Source organism: Eurytemora carolleeae, unplaced genomic scaffold (assembly GCF_000591075.1).
Source record: "Eurytemora carolleeae unplaced genomic scaffold, Eaff_2.0 scaffold324, whole genome shotgun sequence".
Lineage (NCBI taxonomy): Eukaryota > Metazoa > Arthropoda > Copepoda > Calanoida > Temoridae > Eurytemora > Eurytemora carolleeae.
In genome coordinates this window covers 127651-150168 of record NW_019396266.1, presented here as the reverse complement: position 1 = coordinate 150168, position 22518 = coordinate 127651, and the positions used below count along the sequence as shown (strand labels likewise).

Here is a 22518-nt window from a genome sequence, read left to right as displayed (position 1 = left end):
GGGTTGAATTTTTTTAGCGCATATTTGTTTCAAGAGTGTCAGGAAAAATTTTCAAGTGCAATTAATGAAGTTAACATTGATTTACTGTCAAAAAAGTCGCATTTTTTCACAAAAAACGCGCGCGCGCACGCACTTTTGCTCAGATTCCTTCAAAACCAAAAAATGCACGTAATATACATAATTCTGAGTTTGCATGCAAAAAATCAGCCTCCTACGACAATTCTAAGTTATGTTTAACCACTGTTTAAATTTTCCGGAGAGTAATACGTTTTGTGGCCCCCCCCTTTGTTCGAAGCTTGCTTCGCTAAAATCCATAAAACTATGCAAGCTATGCATTTCATGCAAACATGAACGAGGCAGATTTTGTCTACGCGTTTGCATTTTCAATCTGCATAAAATGTTAAATAAGATAATTATTTTTAGTGGTTTTTTGTTTCCTATTGGAAGTAGTTCCTAATTGTAGTGAATTTAAAGATCTCTTAATTTTTCGAGAACATTCCCTTTTTTCCATTTAATAGTTTTCCTATATTTTGCTTTCCTTTGAGATTTAATGTTTTACATTTAACGGGATATTTTGTATTTACAAGCTATAGCGGTAACGAGGTGTTATCTGATCCATCAATGCATTTTCTGTTGTAGAAACTATTTAATCATTCACTTTTAAACTAATTTTTTTGTTTGAAGTTACACTCTTAAAACACAAAAAGATAAAAAATACTGTTCTACAGCATCGGTTCATCTAAACCCAAAATTTTTATTTTAATTAACATTTTAAGCTGCCTAGTTAAAGTTAACACATTTATTAGTCTTAATCATAAATACTTTCTTATGGTTAATATTTTACTTTTTTTTGGTTGACATTAGCATTTTTTTTCTGACTATTTCACCAAGGTTAAGTTTTGGAATTTGACCAGGCAATAGCCAAATGTCTTTTGTTACCAGTTAGACTCTGCACTTCTAAACCTTTTCAAGATTTCCTAGATTAGATAGAGAATACATAGATTTAGAATATATAGGGATGGGTGGGTGGACATATTTCTAAACCTTTATAAATTTCCTAGATTAGATAGAGAATACATAGATTTAGAATATACATGGATGGGTAGGTGGACACATTTCTAAACTATGGTTTTGTATTGATATAAACTTAAAGAAGAGGAGACAGTTTCCACTATTCTTGTCAACTGCTTGACATATTCTTACAAATCCGACAAACAAAACTTTTCTAAGTCACGCTTTACAGTGGTTAGATAATAGTATATGCAAGTTAGGTGGGAGGGGAGGGGCATTATAAATACTCTCTTAAAGAGGTTCTAGTCACTTGTAAACTGAAATTCATTTGATCCTCCCATTTAAAGAGTAGCGTTAAATTAACTACGGTCTGTACACTACCTTCGTTCACTATAAGCAGAAAAAGATTTACTATTTTTTTTTCTAAAAATTTAAACTGAACAAAAATCTGTAAACAATTTCAAAATATTTTTTATTTTTGGTAGAAGTAGGTGTACAGTCTACAGTACCCCTAGCATACATCTAACTTTACTGTTATGGTTCAAAAAGAATCTACTTCTTTGGTTCATACAAATCTACTGCTATGGTTCATAAAGAATCTACTAGGTTATGGTTCATACAAAATCTACTGCTATGGTCCATAAAGAATCTACTGTTATGGTTCATACAAAATGTACTGCTATGGTCCATAAAGAATCTACTGTTATGGTTCATAAAAAAATCTACTGCTATGGTTCATAAAGAATCTACTGCTATGGTTCCTACAGAATCTGCTGCTATGGTTCATAAAAAATTTACTGCTATGGTTAATAAAAAATCTACTGCTATAGTTCCTACAGAATCTGCTGCTATGGTTAATAAAAAATCTACTGCTATGGTTCATAAAGAGTTTACGGCTATGGGCCATACAAAATGTACTGCTATGGTCCATAAAGAGTCTTCTGCTATGGTTCATATAGAATCTACTGTTATTGTTCATAAAAAATCTACTGTTATGGTTCATAAAGAGTCTACTGCTATGTGTTCATAAAAAATCTACTGTTATGGTTCATAAAGAGTCTACTGCTATGATTCATATAGAATCTACTGTTATTGTTCATAAAAAATCTACTGTTATGGTTCATAAAGAGTCTACTGCTATGGTTCATATAGAATGTACTGTTATTGTTCATAAAAAATCTACGGCTATGGTTCATAAAGAGTCTACTGCTATTGTTAATACAAAACTCAATTTGAACCTAATAGATAATCAATCAAGAGCCGACCTTCTTTAGGACATCATATCATCTTATCATCAAAGCTTTATCCAAGTCAGACCTTGCACTTTTATATCGGGTTGATTGATGGACAGAAAATAGACTAGATTCTATGCTAAAATTACTACCAAGAGAATCTAGAGAATCTAGAAAATTCTAGAAAATTCATATTTCTGCTTCAAGCATTTAGATTTCCAATGATTGAATATTACAGGCTTGGTTCTACTCCGACTGCAATCACAAAGCAGAACCAAAAATGCAATTCCTGGCATTTTTATTTGTTTAGACAAGAAGTCCAAATATGCATTTTGAAAAGCCGTCACAGACTATAAATATTAAACTACAGCTAATCTTACAAAAACCGTTTATAAATAAGTAGTTTAAAATCCCCACTTTTCATTTTTGCATTTTCCATCTTTATTTGAAAGATTTCATGACACTTCTGTAAAATATTTAGCAAATTTTTCATTTTGAATACAATGACTAAATTCAACCATTAAAGGGTATGTTGATAACGATCAAAGTTAAAGGGACTGTTAAAGTAATTTACGTTACACTCTTACGTAACGTGTTAAATATAAGTTTACTAAGATTAACGTTGAATAAAATCTTGTTAAAGATCAAATATGTATTTTCAATTTTAAATATTAAAAGAGTGGACTAGTAAGTGTAAATAAGCGTGAAAATAAGTTTAAAGAAATTAGTGTATAATCAAAAATAGATTCTTCTTTATTAAGGCATCAGCAATTTATTCAGTCACTCGGTATCCCACATATATAATACATATACCATTCTTTCAAGTGGGGGGGGGGGGGGGGTCAATAAGTTGATAATTATAGAAATAATGTTATATATATATATATATATATATATATGTTTCTATTTTTATCCATTTTAACTTTTAATCACTCTTCACTTCAATATGAATGGGGTGCCCCTGTTTTACGTACATTAAACAATAAACATTTTTTAGTCGGAGCATTTTTTCCAGAATTCTTATGTACATTTACAATCATTAAAGTTCTACACTTTTAACGCTCTTATTTTTTTATTTTGTGTCGACGAAAATTCAAAAAAGCGATCGTTTTTTATCGTTAATAGAATTAAATCCGATCTTAACTAACAGTCACAAATAGCTGCTAACCTTCTCAAGTTATATATGCAATCGTTTATCTGATAAGTTTTAAAGTTCATTGTTGTAAATGATTTACGACACTTCTTATTTAAAGGGTCATTTCAATTTTACGTTAAGACAATGGACGATGATTGGTTTAAAATCTAAAGAGCAGGTCTAATCTACAAAAAGTTAAAAGCTTTTGTCATCAAAAAAGTTAAAACGTGTGCCATCCTTTTAATATATCAGCATCAACCGTTATTAATCGTGTCATCCTCTCCATTTATTTTATTTACTTTACTTCATGTTTGTTTTTGTAAATAACAATAAAGGTGTTATGAAGGGTTTTAAGTGTTTCATTATTAAAAATATTGTTTCTTACCCTTGGATGGATATGAAATAGTTTATGGAGGGGATTGGATGGAGAAAATATTTCATGAATAGATTTGGTTAATGGGTGCGTTTGTAGTTTTGATAGATTGATTGATTTGTTTACATATTTAATATTGTTTATGTTTAGGTAAATGTTTAGAGGAGATGAATACGTGTATAGAGAGTATAGATCCACCAGCTGATACAGAGATTATTATTTACAGGTCAGTAACAGAAGATATACAACAGCAGCACTCAGCAGTAGATACAGTAGATAGAGCACTAGCAATAGTAGTAGAATCGTAGTTGCAGCAGTACTCAACAATAGATACAGCAGTAGCACACAAGCACTCAGCTGTAGAAACAGCAGTAGCTGCAGAAGTAGATACAGTAGATAAAGCAGTAGCAGGGAATACAGCAGTAGCAGCAGAAGTAGATACATTAGACAAAGTAGTCGCAATAAAAAGAAACAGCAATAACAATATCAGTAGATACAGATGTAGATAAGTAGCTATAATACCAGTAACAGTAGCAGTAGATACAGCAGTGGCAGTACCAGTAGAAAGTTACAGATTTAGGACGATTTAAATTGGTGATTCTGGATTTGACCCGGATGCTAGGTAGATCAGTTTAAACAATTGGACAGGTCGTCCAATTGAAAAAAACTCGTATGAGTGTTAAAGATTGAAGAAACAATTGTTACGGAAGCGGCCAAGTATAAAGAACTAATATCATGAGATAAAAAGAAGAACCAGGAATTTAAGAGTATTCAAGACTTAACAAAGAAACAAGGGGTATGACTGAGTGTTGAGTAAGAAATCCATGAGAGAAAAACTACAGTTAGATAGCAGCCAAGAAGTAGAAGCAGGAGATGTTTTATTGATGATTAAAGGTTTATATAAAAAGAGCTAAAACTATGATAAATTGGCAATGAAGTAAACGTTTAAGCTGTAATATATTCTGAGGAGGATAGAAGAGAGAAATGTATTGAAGAATATAAGCCTAGGTAGGAGTTGGCAGGCAGTTAAAACAAACCAGCTGCAAGATACAGGGTGTCCCATTAATCATCTCACACTTAAAGATTGTCTTAATCATTGAACAAATTTGCGGTATTTATTCGACACTCTCAGTGTATAAGTATGTTTCTTAAAAGCAAAATACCTCTGGTACCGCGCAACATTTCCAAAATAATGTCTAACTTTTTTTGCTTTTAAAATAAAATTGCCGGAGATATAACAAAAATTTCGTTCAGATTTAGAAAATTTTAGTTTATCAACGGTAATTTTTAAAGAACAAAAAAGATAGACTACATTTTGGAAAAACCAGGACTGGGGCTATTTTGTTTTTACTGTTTTAATAAGGTTTACGTATAAATGCCGCCATATATTTTAAAGATTAAAGACGATCTTCAAGTCATCTCAAAACTTTAATGTTTTGTGGGACACCCTGTAGTAGATACTTCTAGACCAAGGATGGAAGAAGAGGATTAAGATGCAGACATAGTTGATCGAGGACTGGGCAAAAGGCAGAAGTAAAATAAGACAGGAATAAGTTAGGAGATACCATGGAGTATGGAAGGACTGATATTGTACCATGAAAAAGTATCAACACCAAGCATCCAATTTAATCAGTTTTAAGGTTTCACAGCTTTGTCTAAACAAAAAGTCAAACGTAATTAAAAACAGAAAGTTGTAGATTAAAAAATCTTAAAATTATCCTTTAACTAAAATAATTTAGTAAACGCAACAATTTAAAACGTGCCAGCCAATTGGATTTTTTTAAGCCTTACGAAACCAAACTGACAGATTTTACATCTTAATTTTGTCTAGATATAAGACGGGAAATGTTCCTCCTGGAGATACAGATTTCGAGGATTTACATATTGGACTCGGAGCAGACAAATATAAAACATTGCAGAAACGATCCAGGTAAACTAAACATTATATCTATCTATTTACATGAGTTAAGTAGTTGAACTAGGTATGGCTAGTTAAAACACTTCTCTAGTGCACTTTCGGTCATACTACAAAACTAGTTTTGAACTATTCATTAATTTCAACCTCTTCACATTTATTAATTTAATCCAATTGAAACCATGTTCTGAAAAAAGTACCTCTAAGTAAGTAAAAAATTTCATAAAAATAATAATTCCGCTATTGATGATTTACCTAACGTTCAAATCGCCGCATTTGGCCCTTGCGTATAATGCCCATTGCCAAAACTAATATATGTAGATGTAAAAGTTTACAAAAATGTTCATTCATATATGTATTAAATATATATGTATGTATAATGTGTAATATGTATGCTTTGTTTCATAATAAATGTCAATAAACACATATCTATAAATATTTAGAGCTCCTCAACCAATTGAAAACCAGAATCTGTTTCCAAAAAAACGGGAATGGGAGAAAAAAATCGAAGCAATGGAAGCAGAAATACTAAAAGGTATTTAACTTCGAATACAAAATTAAAATTAGGATTGAAAAAAATTTAAAATCTTTTTTTTATTTTAGGTCAGAAGGAAATATCTGCTCTGCGCTTGATGTACGAAACTTACAGGTACAAAACTACTGTACTGTACAGGTACAAAACTACTGTACTGTACAGGTACAAAACTACTGTACTGTACAGTACAAAAATACTGTACTGTACAGGTACAAAACTACTGAAAGGACTTCGACGTAAATTCAAGTTACCCTCTATTTATTAAAAAGCACGTCCGTCTCACAATAGTACAATTTAAACTTTCTTCTGGGCTGATAAAGATATCTTTAGTTTTACTAACTGAAAATTGATAATTTTGATTTGAGGTTTTCTGTAACTTATAATAAATTTTTAGCAGAAGAAATTGCGGAATTCAGCACTTTTAACGATATCACAATATCTTACTCATTATTACTCAGATAAAGGTTTAAATGGTACCTTTGTTAAGCAGGCACGCAACTCTTTAATTTTTTAATGATAATTGTTTTCATAATTGATAAAGGAATTATATTCATTTTCAGCCAAAATCCTCAGTTCGGAGATGCTAATAAATTCCAGGGAGAATTAGAAGCAGCAACATTTAAGGTAATTAAAAAAAAATATTTAAATTTGGGATTTTGCAACCTGTCTTTAAAAATTTAGAATTTTCATAACTCAAATTATAATCATTATAAATTTACAAAAAAATTACATATTGACGATGAAATAAATTTAGGTGCAGAAGTATGAAAGTGAGCTGCATACCTTGAAATCAGAATTGGCTCAGATTGACTCAAAATTAGATATTTTGAACAACAGGTAGAAAATCGATTCTGACAAAAGTTTAAAATTTAAAATCAGAAAGAAATATTTGGAATGTTTTTAGGATTCTGAATTTCAAGTAAATGGATTCTAGTGTCACGGCTAGATAATTCCAGACAAAATACCTTTACTTTTATCTTCCTCTTTCATCCATAGCATTTCTATCTATCTATCTATCTATCTATCTATCTATCTATCTATCTATCTATCTATCTATCTATCTATCTATCTATCTATCTATCTATCTATCTATCTATATCTATCTATCTATCTATCTATCTATCTATCTATCTATCTATCTATTTATATATCTATCTATCTATCTATCTATCTATCTATCTATCTATATTTCTACATGACTGATGTTCTGTAAGAAGTATTATAGCAGGAGATTATGTAAATTACAATCTTTACAAATAAATTCTTCTTTATTTTTTGCTGTATATTTAAAATAGGACAAAGAATTTTAGCGCAAGAAGATCTGCAAAAATAAATTTAAATTATAAAGGATTGAAATGTACACAATATATACAAAATGTTGTGTTTGGATTAGGGACCATTTTTCTAGTTGTGTCGCTGAAGGACTTTTTGAACTTGATTTAAACTAAAACGTGTTTTTTTATTAGATTAATTAAAGTTAAACGTTTACTAATTTGACATAGTATATACTATATACAATATATATATGTATGATTCTAGATATACACTCAAACCAACATCTGGGTTTTAAAGAGATTATCAACAATATTTTAAAGGGACTGTCAACAATATTTTAAAAGGATTGTCAACAATATTTTAAAAGCATTGTCAACAATATTTTAAAAGGATTGTCAACAATATTTTAAAAGGATTGTCAACAATATTTTAAAGGGATTGTCAACAATATTTTGAAGGGACTGTAAACAATATTTTAAAAGGATTGTCAGCAATATTTTAAAAGGTTTGTCAACAATATTTTAAAGGGACTGTCAACAATATTTTAAAGGGACTGTAGACGAAATTTTAAGTGACCCTCTATTTATAGAGTGTTTAACTCTTTTCTGAACTAAAGAGATGGATTTTTTAGTCTTTTTCTATCTTAAAATTTATTGATTTCAATTGCAGGTTCTCTTCAATTCATTGAAAGAGTTACCTAACCGATTCACAAATACCCTTTATACTTTTGTCTGATGACGGATAGTTATAATTAAGATTTAAGTTTCTCCTATCTGAAAATTCTATCTATATGAAGACTGTTCAGTTTCTGTAGTTATATATCCCGAAACTTCTATTCTGCGAATAAAAACCTTATCACCTGCAATATCTATCTATCTGTCCATGTATAGTAATCTACTTCTAGTTTATGTGCTAGATAAAGTGTGTCCCGATAAACATTAAACATGCATGGCATCTTTCAAATTGTCTTTGATTTTTTCGTAAATAGCTATGTACAATATACACTTTTATTACACTTTTAGCACTTCAAATTTGGATTTTCAAAATGTGGTTTGGCATTTTTATAACTTACAAATCCACGCGAGAATTTAATCAATTTTCCCGCCACATTTTGGAAAGTTAGAGACAATCAACTAAAAATTTACGAGAAAGTTCAGATTTATCTTACTTTGGCGCGAAATGTATTTGAGTTTGATATTCCTTGCATGTTTAAAAATAATATTTGATTTCAATAATTTCAAAGTTAATGATTCTCTATTTGAATAATCACTACAAGTTCCTATTGTTTTAGAAAGGTTATAAATTGTAGAAATAGACTGAAACTACCTTCTTATGTTTGAGGATTGATGATGATGTAAAAACATTGAAATATATTTCCTACTTTGAAGCTGTGCATTCTACACTTTTAACCAATAAGGATTGTTAAAGAAGACAGAAAGAGAAACAAAATCAAATTAAAAGGGTTTCCTAGATTTCTCAATATTCTGGGACACCTTGTCATAAACACCTACATACGATATTCTGCATAAATGAGGCCCTCCTTTAGACTCGCCCTTATTGGGGTCTTAAATGGGAACAAGCTTAAGGTTTAAAGTATGTAAAAAAGTGAAAGATGGACGCTCGAATAGAGCCAAGAAAATTCAATTTTTAAAACCCAAAGCATTCAATCTTATACCCCTCTGGACAATCCTAATCTGTATATATCTAGGAGTACCCCCCTGGACACCCCTAAATCAGATCGTGGATCTCCCTCCCAAAGTGAGAGAGGTTCTGTAGGATATGGAACTATCAGTAACTCTTCAAATTCTTCCGAGCAGGTATTAAACCATGAATCAAAACTTTCTTCCGCAAACTATGCAATTTAATTGAACAATTTTCTTCCCTTTTCATCGGAAAAATAAGTGCTGTGCAGTACAAAAGACTGAATCAAGGTGTTTTTTTTGATAAAGCTGGACTTAATCCCAGCTTAAGTCCAAATCAAAACTTATTTGAATTTTTAGAGTCCTCAAGTTTCATTATGCTGTAAATAAATAAGAATTCTTAAAGGGACTTTCGAAGTTATTTCAATTGCCCTCAATTTAAAGATGGGCATGACGGATCTACACTGGTTCACTTTAAACCCTAGTCTAAGCAAAAACAGAAATTGATAATTTCTCTGTAAAAGTGGCTTGCGGATTTATGCAACAGAGACAGAGAATGAGGAAGTTCAAATCAAACCAATCAGAAAAATGTTTTTTAGGGGGGAATTGCACACAAAGTTTGAAATAACGTTATACAGTCCATACAGTCCGTTTAAACAGTAAATATCTTTAGGACACGGATAGTTTGGGAGAGAAGGGTCGGATACCTGAGGTTGGATCTGCCTGGGAGGATTCTAGTTCTACGTGGCCCGAGGACGATTATCAAGAAGATTTTGAAAGTTTACCCCCTCCTCCTCCTCCTACCCTTGATCTAGTCCGAGCTCTCTTTGATTTCCAGGTACATACATTTTAGTCACCCTCACAACTTACAATCACAAAGTTGTCAAGCCTAAATCATCATAAATGATGTTGTAATTTATAAATTTACAGTTTACACCGCCAAGTTGCAAAGAATTTGGGATTTTTAATATTGCAGGACGTGTAATACTTAATATTCTGAAAATATTGTAGAATGAGGAGGAGAGTAGTATCAGTATGAGAGCAGGAGAGGAGTTCCATATCACGGAGACAGATTACAAAGGATGGACGAAGGTTCAACGTATTGATTTATCGGAGGAAGGATTCGTTCCCACTTCCTTCCTGGGTGTAATCAGCTAATCCAGCACACTCTGCACTTACAGATTTTATTCTATTCGGACCAGCATTAGCAGAATTTAAAAAATCTTTTAACGCAAAGTTTTTTTTTCAAAACAAACTATTCGGCCTTTGCTGTATCTAAGTGATAAAAATCAACCGATTAAAATTACTCAAAACGTTCCTCCTGCCATATTCATGTATGTACATGTACATGTTACGTGTACATATTACATATATTCTGGGTATTTAATTAATTAACAGTACAGGTGCTTTAAAAATATTTTTGACCAGATTTTAAGAAAAACACGTGCTTAAAACATAAAAATTTAAGTGAGAAACAATATTAATAATTAACGATGCTTGAAAATGCTTGAAATCTATTAAAACGTGAGATGATAAAGGAAGTGATTTTATACCTTTGGTCCTGTTACAGGAACACCATAGACCATAATTTACGTGACCGTATTAAATATAACGTGACACCTTATGAAGTTTTAAAAAAAAATATAACGTGACACATGTGTAGGTTTGATCCTAACAAATAGAAATATAATCTTACATATTTTTATAGATGTGATCCTACCTGAAGAACTTTAAAGTAAAATGTATGGTTCTTGTGATCCAATGCAATGAACGTTACAGATTTTGTAGATGTGATCCTACCCAAAGAAATTTAACGTGAAACATGTGGTTGTTGTGATCCTACACAAAGAAATGTAATGTGACAAATGTGTTAGATGTGATCCAGTAAAAAGTTATATAACGTGGCACATGTGTTAGTGTAATCCTACACAAAGAAATATAATGTTACACATTTGGTAGATTTGAAACTACCCAAATATAACTTTACACATGTTTAGGCGTGAGCCTACACATAGAAATAAAACGTTACACATTTGGTAGATGTGATCCTACCCAAAGAAATTTAACGAGAAGCATGTGGTTTTTGTAATCCTGCACATAGAAATATAACGTTACATATTTGGTAGATGTGATCCTATCCATAGAAACTGAACGTGAAACTTGTGGTTGTTGAGATCTTATACAAAAAAGATTAGCGTGAAACATGTGGTTGTTGTGATCCTATAAAAAGAAATCTTATAACGTGACACATGTGGTTGTTGAGATCCTATACAAAGAAATGTTATAACGTGACATATGTGGTTGTTGAGATCCTATACAAAGAAATGTTTAACGTGACACATGTGGTAAATATTATAACAAAATATTTTACGTGACGTCTGTCTTATAGTAAGATGGGTTCACGACTTTGGCCAACGTGACTGGAAGAAGTGTTCAAGATTAACATTAACTAAATCATTTGCATAATTTCCGCAATTATGAAGAGGTTTATTGTTGACTCCAACTAATCAATCAATCAAGAAACCTATTAACGTTCACCTTACTGGAGATTACAAAAGTACAGGGTTAACCACAAAGGATGAGACTGTAAAGACGACCTGAACCTTTTTAAATATGATGGTTTCATGATTAAATTAAGTCATTTGCCTTGAATAAAGTCGTTGAATGACTTTATTAATAAATTGGCAAAGAAAGAATCAAGTTTCCAGTTGCAGGAAACCCATGCACATAACTAAGAAAAAAAAACAGTAAGAATACCGTACAGTCGTCGCTGAAGTCTAATCCTTAGTGGGTCACCCTGTATTTGTTTTTAACTGCTCTAAAAACACCTTTTTGAAAATCCTCATACTAGCTCGATTCATGAAACGATTTTTGATCTATATTGGGGTCGAGGGGGGGGGGGAAACAATCATTTATTAAATGTAGAAATTTTATGCTTTAGTACATTGTGGCAATAAAACATGATGCATTATTCATTTTTAGCTTGAGAGGACTCGTCGAATTACATTTATCAAGGGCTTTATCTCTTTAATATTTATTCTATGACTTGCTTGATTATTCAAGCAGTATCATGCATAGGCCATTGATACTTGAGAAATCGGCAGTCTAATATTCAACAGTATATGATGAAGAGGGGGGGGGGGTAAATACTCAATGTTTTTATTCCTTATCAATAATGCATTATTTTGCAATAAAAATAATTCTTATTCTGGTGTACTCAAATGTTGTGATAGAATATCGATCCTGTTGTTATGTTAATTATTATAATTTTTGCATTTTATAATATATTCATTTTAAAATATATTACATTATAACTATTTGTAGTTCATATTTATATTTTGACGAGAAAGTGGTGAATTTATAAATCCATGAAAAATGATTAAATTCTAAGATTTTTAATTTCCAAATGAATTCAATCCAGTATTAGGTGAATAAAAATTTGGCCATGGAAGTATCTTATTTCTATTTATGGAGATTCTTTATTTTCTTCAAAATTAATAAGCTGAAGTTACAACCAATAAATTCAAAGCTTTATTTTTAAAATAAAGGAAAATCGAAATGTTATGATTTCTAATCAAATGTGTCGTGGACCCCCCCCCCCGGACCCTCTCCTTCTGAGCTCAACGTACGGGACATTTATTTTTTTATCTTTTCATCCAAAAATAAATATTATTTTCAGTATCATACAAACAACCAGTAGTTCTTTTTCATGAAAAGTGTAATTCTCAAAAATTGTATATATAACTTTTCTTGTTAAACTTTGTGAGTCATATCCCCCCATCCTCCTCCCTGGTCAAATAAGGTTAACTCTTAATAATACTATATCCTCCCCCCCCCTCCCCGGTCAGATAAGGTTAACTCTTTATAATACTATATCTAACATTCCAATCTTCTTTCAGTATTCGCTGTATTGGTGTAATTAAGTATTTAACAGATATCAAGATTCCAGTCACTCAGACAACATACAAACACACAGACAAAACACAAACAAACAGACAAATTCGCCAAACAAACAAATATACAACAAACACACAAAAACAAACAGACAACACACAAACAAACAGACAGATATAAAACACGCACACAAAGAGACAACTCCCAAACAAAGAAACAACAAACAAACAATGAGACAAAACACCATAAAAGAGACAACACACAAACAAAAAACAAAGAAACAGCACCCGTTGGCGCCTGAAAACCCCCTGAAATCAATAGATTTCACTGCACGCAGCCCCCTCCTGTGTGGACCCCTGGGAGAATTAAAAAAATGTGATAAACACAGACAGACTTGGAGGACAATACCAAGCGGTATAACATATCTTTACAGCTCATCTATATTTGTTGAGTGGGTTGAAAATGAAATTTCCCGGTAAAATCATTCAAGTGCGGGTAAACGGCGGGAGTAACTTTGGGTAACCTGGGCAGCGCTGGGTTTCCTAGTTAATTCTAAATTAAGTAATTTGATATGGAAAATTTACATTGCTTATATGCAAATTTGAATATTTTTTAGGGGAGTTGGGGGAGACAAAGTAGTTGTGGACTGTGGTTGTTGAAATAAAACGTCACACTTCAGCACAGGACTTTATTCAGTAAATTTTAACATCGATGTAGAAAAGTTAAAACCTGCAAAAAAAATTCAGTAAATTACAAAGTAAGGATAAAAGAAAAATAATTGAATATGAAGAAGTTTGTTTAAATTGCATTGATACAACTAATAAAAATGAAGGAATTTTCTTATTATTTTATTCCGATAAAGTGGCATTTTCTTTAAAACAATTCAAAATAGGAAAGTATTTTAAATAAAAAATAAAAAACTTGTTTACATTAGCCGAAAAAAAGCTATAAAAGTAAAGGTTTCTGGACATGTACCAGCGTGACTGATGGTTTACATAATTCTGAAATATTGTAGGTTATAATCGAAATCAAATAATTTTAAAAGATATTTAAATAACTATGCAGTTCACTGTTCTGTTTAATAATGAGTGAATGAATGTTCACAATTCACATGTGTATAAACCCCTCATGTTGAAAATACCCATACAGTGGATGTTGGGTTAGGGTATACACCAGAAGGCCCAGGTAGTCAAGATTAAAGGACGACATTTCCTTTAATATTTTAACAGTTGTGTTTTAATTACTGATCTTTGTCCTGTAATAAATCAAGAGGCCCATAGTAAATCTAGATAAATTACGTTGTACTTTGTCCATATTGTCAATATAGCTAAATGTGCACATTAGTAAATCCGTAGATCATGTATTGAGATTAACCCAATCTAGATACGTAGATATATATAACTCTGTCATACCCATATTGTGATTGCTTAACTACGTTATATATAACAGCCCATAACTTGTAATTACGCTGTTAAGATCTAACTCTAATCTAACATGAAGAAATATACTCAGTTGATGCAGAGACTCCGATTTGATTACTGCCAAGAGAGTAATTTGGTTTTCGTTGAAACATACGAGCTAAGATTTCACTCATTGGTTTGGCCTTGATAGAGTATGAGCTAGTGTCCGGTTGACATCGATAGCTTATGAGATCGTGCCCAGTTCGCCACTCTTAAGGTCGCTATGAAGCCGCAAAATCAGCTGTATAATGTACACTGTACTACAACAGTGTAAGCAATGACACGTACTGCAGTACTATAACAGCTTGTACGTAAAGTTTTCAGAAAATATACATTTATCTTCATCACTTACAAAAAATAAAGTTCTTATTAAATTTTTATCTGTTCCACTCTTTAGTCCCCTTTTATTCATGGGGAAATAAATATATTTGAATATTTAAAACTAATTTAGAGATTTAGATTGAGTTCATGCAGGTTGCAAAAAACAGTCTAGATTATCTTATATCTATGTTTAATCTTAATATCTATAAAAGTTGTTCAACCTTTTATGCTTGCGGAATTGAAAACGTTTCACTATCTAAAAATTAATGTAGGTGAAAGTTTAAAGCTGGTGTGTGAAAAAAAAACATGTTAAATTATATCAATTATGTAATTTTGCTGAAGTGTGGAGGATTATAAATGATCTTTTTGAAAGGAAAATATGCAACTACACATGATAATAATTTTATTATTCAAATGGGTGGGAGGGGCTGGATTTCCATGTGCAGGCTCCACATTAACAGATTACTACTTTTAGATACAGAGATGAATGTTCATTTATAAATATATTTCATTTCAAATTACAATCTTCAAAATCTAAAAAATTGAATGGAATTTATCCTATGAATGATGGTTTTTTTATGATAGAGAAATCCCCTTGATTTCAGTCATATAATTAATTAATATGCATTATCTTCTTGTAACATGTAATATGTAGATACTTTATAAGTGTAAAATGTACATAACTTTAAACTAACTATTTCAAAATAAACATTTTTTAAACTGTAAAAAATTTGATGCAAATTGACCTATAAAACAAAGTTTTTTTTACGAATACAGAAACCACCTTGATTTCAGTCATATGATTATTAAATACTAGCATTTATTGCACGCAATTATTGCGGAATTGCGCGCAGTTAACTTCACTTGCGTGCAAGGGCTCGAAATCGCGCACAAGTAATATCCACTTTCGTTGGAAAGTATTCCACATTTGATATTATTAAAACAAGGAATAATATTCATTATAATATCATTTGCGTGATTTTTATACTTCTGCTGTTCAGATTTAGTTTAATTTAAATTATAATTTGTATATATAAAAGCGTTAAATTAAAGGCTTTACAATTACAGCACGCAAAATTAAAATTAAATACAATTAAACATTAGAACTATATGTAATAAATCTAGTTCCCGAGATTACTCAACTCTTAGTCTAATTCTAGTCTCACTGACTCTATCTCTATCCAAAACTCAAGGCTCTATATCTCTAGCCAAAACTCAAGGCTCTATACACGTCCGTCTAAATCAACGTTTCATACATTACTACTTTATTAATACAGGTAAAAAATAGATTTGACCGGAATGGCCAGTCAGGGTCAATATGAACATAGATAAAAGAGATAACGAAACATAGATAATAAAGATTACATTGATCATGGTAGCATATTCGTTACATATACAACATGCTAATAAGACATGATACAACTAGAAAAATAAATAGGAGTAAATTTACAATATTTAAACATATGGAAGAACGATATATATATCTATCTACAATAAATCTATTTATCTTCTATGACAATGATTTATTATGATTTATTATATAAAAACTTGCTGCAAAATTGCTATTTATCGTTGAAATAGCATAAATATTCGTAAGAAAATTGTATATCATATTTTTTAATTATTTCAATTTTGCTATTATGAAATTATAAGTATATTTCTATATAATACAAAAATAGGCTTAATGAACGGATATTTATTATAAAGAGAATTTTACCTAAAAAACGGCGATTTTTTTGTAATTTTAAATTTGTACTTGATCGTTCATTTATTGCACTGTTAGTGGGCACTCAGAGCCAAAAACTTATGACAGTGTTTGGTTATAAAACCCAGTATCGGAAACTTGTACAAACAGAATGTACAGCCCCCAAAAAGGAAACTCCAGAATCATATCTGTAACTAAAACTATTTTTCAAAACAAAGAGTGGTTTTAAATCTCACCGATGGCAGGGTTTTTACTTTGATATTAAATCAAACTATCTAACTCTGTAGCATTGTGTAAAAGTATCTCATTGCCGTCAAAAGCAACAAGTTCTTTGTTCCAATCATTTCTTTCTTTAGTATGATCTCGACGATCTTGATAATCTGGTTGTTCTTGGTGATCTTGATGGTCATTACGATCTTGATGATCTGTATGATCTTGATAAGCCAAGTCATTCGAAACCTTGGAATGGAACCTCTGTACGTTTTCCAATAGCTTGGCTACATTCTCTAAAATATAAATAACATTACAAATCCGTTGATAATATATAGTTTATTAGGTTTACCTATAAATCTATTGTCTGGGGTTGTCCTTCCTATGCTATTAACTAGAAAAGAAAAAAATTAAATAAATTAAACTTTTTTATTTTGGTTTTTTGCCTTTCCATTTTTTTCTTTACGGACTGTAAGCGTAATTTCAAGTGACCCTACAAGCAAAGATGACAAGGCCCCATTAACGATGGTACCCCTAAAAGCTTTGTCTGATCAATTATGAATGAAATATGTATGTTTATAAATTTGAAAACTGTTTATTTTCAACTGTGGTTTCTCTACAGTACGCATTTCTACTGTAGGAAAGCACATTCTAAAAATTTAACATAATTAATAAAACAATTTTTACACAGGTGATTCCATTCCATGCTTCTAGCGATTTTATCTACCATCATTAGATCGGATTTTCAAGCCTTTTTGTATTGTCTTTTCTCGTAAGAATATTTTTATAACTGGAGTGTTTTAAACATTTATTTTTGACGGACTGGCTCAGTTTTTGTAATTTTGATTTTTATTTATGCTCGAGATTAAAGTAGTGGATGATTGTTTTAGGAAAGTATTGATTGTTTTCTGAGTTTTTCTTTGATTGAGCCAGTTGTTAGCCATGATGAGCCGGGAGGTGCCGCACTAACGAGCAGGATGTATTTTTTGAGCAAACTCTGTCCTTTTTACAGAATTGAATCCTGGATACTTTTACTTAAAATAACAGTTAAAAGACATTCCCTTTTAAATCTAGAAAACGACAGCATATTCCAAATTATTTCCATCTTTGCGTGGATGGTCACAATTTTAATTACGCCTACAGTCCCTTTAAATATTTTTTAAAATGATTTTAATTTTAAAAATACCTAAATCAACGAAGATTGTTGTTGGAATGTTATCAAACTGAAAAAATAAAGAAAAATGTTTTAAAAATTTGTCAAATAATTTAATCATGAGTTTGCTGAAGAAAAAGTTTCACAAATCACGCAAATTTGCTTGCAGGTTGAGAAAACTTTTGGACTAAATTGCGCAATTGAACGCAAAATATTTTAAATAATTGTTTATTTGACTGCCCACCAGAATTTGCGCTTATAAACATTTTTATGATCCACGGTAAACTAGAGGTCCAAAATGATGTAGACTATTCGGATTGCACCGCGTTATAAGTTAGTTTTACGTGGATCCAAGTCTAATTTTATTTTCATGGTTAGTGCATCGCTTATTGTGTAATTATCTATTTTGATTAGTTCATAAAGATTAAATCTTAGAAATAATTTTAGAATTCTTTCAGCAGAAATTTCATAAATTTTTGCAAAATGCGTTGAAATTTTGCATCTTTTATTTTTATAGAAATGTCGAACAGAAAGAAAATAGTGCTATAATCAATTAAAAAAAACATACTGGGGATAGGGATATTCTTAGTCTATGAAAAATATTCCCATAATCAAGAATAAAAAAGAGAAAACAGTACAAAAACATTTTGTCATCATACATAAATCATTGCAAAATTCGTTAATGACTTTATGACAAATTTTTGTACCAAGAAGAATCTGTAGAAGAACCATAAACCAGCAAGGGTTAACATACCTCCAAAATCAAACTGTGACCCGAGACCTAAATAAACAATAATCAGATAAAACTAATTATGATTGATAAATCAAAAATCTAAGTTAAAAAGATATAAGGTGGGATATCATGAGAAGCTAGAAGTAGTTGAACTAAGTACGGAGAGTTGAACTATTTAACTATAGTGGGACTAAGAGTGCACTAAAGAAGAACTTTAACTAGCCATAAATATTTCAAGTTAAATTGAATAGTGCATAATACACCATATCTTATAGAAGACGGACTTAAAGGGACTGTAATCGTGATTTAAAGTGACCCTGCATAAATATAAATAAATATGGTAATAAAATCTTTTTAATTTCAAATATGATTCTAACCTTGTAAAAAAACGCTTGTTCCAACCCTAGTCTGAACTTGTTTAAGAGGAAGGTAGGACAGCCTCACTTTATTCCTGTAACAGAATAAAAATATCAATTGGAGAATCTTAATCTTCTAACAGAACCTGTAAAATGATTCTAAAATATATTTTTAATCTTAAAGCGAACTATGTCATTCCATGGGAAATTTTTTGGTGAATAAACTTTAAAATAGGGCGGGTATCTTTTATCCGTTAATGACAGAATTTCAACTCGAAAATAAATTCTGCGGCTCACATTGAACTATAGACAGAGGAAGAATAAAGGAATAAAAGAGTTTTTGCAACAAACTTAAATTTTCTATCTTCTATATCTTTGCAACCTGATGGTGTAAACCTTTGATATTTCAAACTTAGACTATTTGATCTACCAGAATTAATAGTTTGCAGTCTAATGATTATTCAATTACTGACTCATTATACTAAATCCATCTTAAAATCACTCATTAACCAACTTTGTGATATTTCAAGATGCAATACTCAGTCAAATTTGTCAAAAATTTCATTGTAAAACAGTTTAAGAATTCAACACACTAAATATTAATCTTAAGCGGCTGGATTTTTTAAAATCACACTTTGAAGCCCTAAATATACCATTTAAAAGAGTAGTTTTGCCCGGAAGAGTCAAATGTGGTGGTACGGAAGGGGAAATAGTGGTGGCTCATGGCCGCCTGGCCTTCCCCCGCTCGTCCTAGACTTAGTTGGGATTCAAAAGTTTCGTTCATCTCTGATTATTTGTTTTAAATTATCAACTATATAATGTATACCTTGTGTATCCATGTGCATAAACCTTAGGTCTATCTGTCGGGATAACAGCATATTTAGGACCAACAGGACGTCTATAGTAAACAAAATTGAAAATTAAAGGATTTGAAATTAACAAACTCAAAAGTAATGGAGAGGAGGTATTGAATTCTGCAAACTTTAAACCAACTCAGCTCAGTGTCTACTGTCTAGCAATCAATAGTTAATTTTATCTTATTTTTTACAAAGATCTGCCATCAAATTATCAGAACTTACGATAAGAAGATTGTTTGAAAAAGGCGCGACTAGTTCAACTACTTTTCTTTGATTTAAAAATTCCATGTCAGAATCTAGCTGATAGTAATTAACGTCCCTGATATAATATTCACGTCAAATTTACGTCCCTCATATAATATTCACGTCAAATTTACGTCCCTCATATAATATTCACGTCAAATTTACGTCCCTCATATAATATTCACGTCAAATTTACACCCCTCATATAATATTCACGTCAAATTTACATCCCTCATAAAATATTCACGTCAAATTTACGTCCCTTATATAATATTCACGTCAAATTTACGTTCCTCATATAATATTCACGTCAAATTTACGTTCCTCATATAATATTCACGTCAAATTTACGTCCCTCACATCATATTCACGTCAAATTTACGTCCCTCATAAAATATTCACGTCAAATTTACGTCCCTTTTATAATATTCACGTCAAATTTACGTCCCTCATATAAATTTCACGTCAACGTCCCTTACATAATATTCACGTCAAATTTACACCCCTCATTTAATATTCACGTCAAATTTTCTAAAAATTACAAAATTCAACTTGAACTCTTTTGATTGATATTTGTTTTTGGGTTTAACTTATTTTTTTATAAATAGATAATTTCCTAATTAATTTTACCTTATTCGTCTTTTACTAAAGTTGTCACTTTTTTCAGAATCCTACAATAAAAAATAACTATTTAATCTTTTAGCGAATCTAAAATAATGTTCAATCATTTTGAACAATAGTTCCATTATGAATGATAAACTTAAGTAACTTATTTCTGTTTAAAGTTTTCTCATTTGATATACAGGGTGAGTAAAAACCGGGATTATTGATGTTTTGGACAAAACTTTTGAACTTCTGGTTTGCTTTGGATTTTAGGCATAATTGTAAAATATTTTTGAAACGTTCAAAAACCAAGTAAAGTTTAAATCTTTAGAAAAGTTGTTGGGAAAATGTTTATTTTAATGTTTACCAAAATTTCATAATAAAACATCAAAAAATTTTTGAGGTATAACAAAAATGTAAACCAGTAATTTGCTGTGATACCAAATACTGCGGATTTTCACTTTAAATTTTAAGTATTTTTTTTTATACAATAATAATAAAAAATAATCTTTACCTTATCCTTGCTAGGCCCACTAAAATCAAGTATATATATATATATATACTCATAGTTACTGTAATCTATAGGATCAAACTCTAGATCTATTTTCTCCAGGTCCTCACTAGATATAGATATATATATATGTACATATATATATATATATATATATATATATATACTCATAGTTACTGTAATCTATAGGATCAAACTCTTAGATCTATTTCTCTAGGTCCTCACTAGATATATATATATATATATGTATATATATATACTCATAGTAACTGTAATCTATAGGATTAAACTCAAGATCTATTTCTCCAGGTCCTCACTAGATATAGATATATATACTTTTAAACCTATTCAGAACATTCCCGGGGTTCTACAGAGTTCCCCTGTCAAAATTTGAGGCAAATCGTTTAATGGATTCCTGCAAAATTATGATCGGGCATACAAAGAAACAAACAGAGATGAATTGAGTCTTTGCCACAAACATAAACTTTCACATCCATAAATCTTTGAAATCTATTCGTACTCTTTTACAACTTGGTAAACAATCCTGTCTGCAGTGGGATCATGGTGATGAAGTGATCTCTATAGCCGTGCAAGGAAGTACCCAAATTAGAGGTTCGAAGGCGATTAGATCACGGTGGACTAAGCCAGTGGGGTCGGTCAAATAGACCTAGGATTAGGCCGGGTACGCTTAAAAAGTCTAAACGCGCCATAGGAGTTGTCATAGTTAGCCCTCCGACGGGACTATGCCAAGAATATTGACCCCTGTCGTATGTTAGTCTGGTTAGGTCGACGTACTGTACAGAATATTGAACCGGGCTACCATAGGATCGGGTCAGTACAAGCTGTTATCTGGCAGGCCGGTACAAACTGGGCAGGTCCTGTTCGAATTCAAATTTACTACGGTCCAGAGTGAGATACCGCCCTAGAAACTATGCCAGTTAGCGATCTGCCGGTGTTTGATTTTCTGACTCGGCAGGCAGCTTCCGGGAAACTTGTGGTATATGAATGAAAGAAAGGATGAATAGATATAGATATAGATATATAGATATATAGATATATAGATATAGATATATAGATATATGGATATAGAATAGATATAGATAAATAATATATCTATATAAATATATAAATATCCATCTATATGTATTTATACCCGATGTTACTGTTCAAACAACAGCCTGCAGCCGATGAAAAATAAAAATCTGGGTCAATATTTTTTCAACCTTTGTGATAATTCATCTATCAAAAAACATCCTAGCTTAGCGAAAAAAATCAAAAGTTGATGGCGCTTCGTGCAAAGCAAGGGTGGTTTTAGAATTTAGGTCAGGGGGTGTAAACAATTTTGTTACCCCCCCC

At 31.2% G+C, this 22518-nt stretch overlaps 3 protein-coding genes across 4 annotated transcripts in view; 1 reads left to right on the top strand and 2 right to left on the bottom strand.

Moving 5' to 3' along the window:
* LOC111699698 (cdc42-interacting protein 4) overlaps positions 1-10338 on the top strand; it is a 27078-nt gene extending 16740 nt beyond the window's left edge. For both annotated transcript variants that reach the window (XM_023470422.1, XM_023470421.1), the window contains 9 exons: positions 3902-3977; positions 5583-5681; positions 6110-6201; positions 6270-6315; positions 6762-6825; positions 6956-7038; positions 9185-9293; positions 9790-9954; positions 10128-10338. In XM_023470422.1, coding sequence (XP_023326190.1) covers positions 3902-3977; positions 5583-5681; positions 6110-6201; positions 6270-6315; positions 6762-6825; positions 6956-7038; positions 9185-9293; positions 9790-9954; positions 10128-10274 — 881 coding nt within the window. In that variant the 3' untranslated portion in view covers positions 10275-10338. The remainder of the gene's footprint in view (positions 1-3901; positions 3978-5582; positions 5682-6109; positions 6202-6269; positions 6316-6761; positions 6826-6955; positions 7039-9184; positions 9294-9789; positions 9955-10127) is intronic.
* Positions 10339-16361: 6023 nt separating this feature from the next.
* LOC111699708 (uncharacterized) lies at positions 16362-21189 on the bottom strand. The gene is made up of 8 exons (XM_023470435.1): positions 21166-21189; positions 20679-20719; positions 19775-19846; positions 18970-19043; positions 18567-18640; positions 17893-17929; positions 17059-17100; positions 16362-17002 (listed from the first exon to the last, which is right to left on the bottom strand). The coding sequence occupies exons 5-8, from the start codon at positions 18609-18611 to the stop codon at positions 16758-16760; spliced, it is 369 nt and encodes a 122-aa protein (XP_023326203.1). The 5' UTR covers positions 18612-18640; positions 18970-19043; positions 19775-19846; positions 20679-20719; positions 21166-21189; the 3' UTR covers positions 16362-16757.
* A 255-nt stretch (positions 21190-21444) lies between these two features.
* The window catches only part of LOC111699706 (uncharacterized), an 11436-nt gene continuing 10362 nt past the window's right edge, over positions 21445-22518 (bottom strand). The window contains exon 17 of the mRNA XM_023470433.1: positions 21445-21478. Within this exon, the coding sequence (XP_023326201.1) occupies positions 21460-21478 (19 nt within the window). The 3' untranslated portion in view covers positions 21445-21459. The remainder of the gene's footprint in view (positions 21479-22518) is intronic.

Bases quoted from the DNA above. Each gene is read 5' to 3' on its own strand.
- LOC111699708 (XM_023470435.1), bottom strand. From the start codon at position 18,611: ATGTTAACCCTTGCTGGTTTATGGTTCTTCTACAGATTCTTCTTG. The intron at 17,930-18,566 runs GTACAAAAATTT...TTATTTTTTCAG, and splicing joins TCTTCTACAGATTCTTCTTG to TTTGATAACATTCCAACAAC. The intron at 17,101-17,892 runs GTATTTTTAAAA...TTTCTTTTCTAG, and splicing joins AACAATCTTCGTTGATTTAG to TTAATAGCATAGGAAGGACA.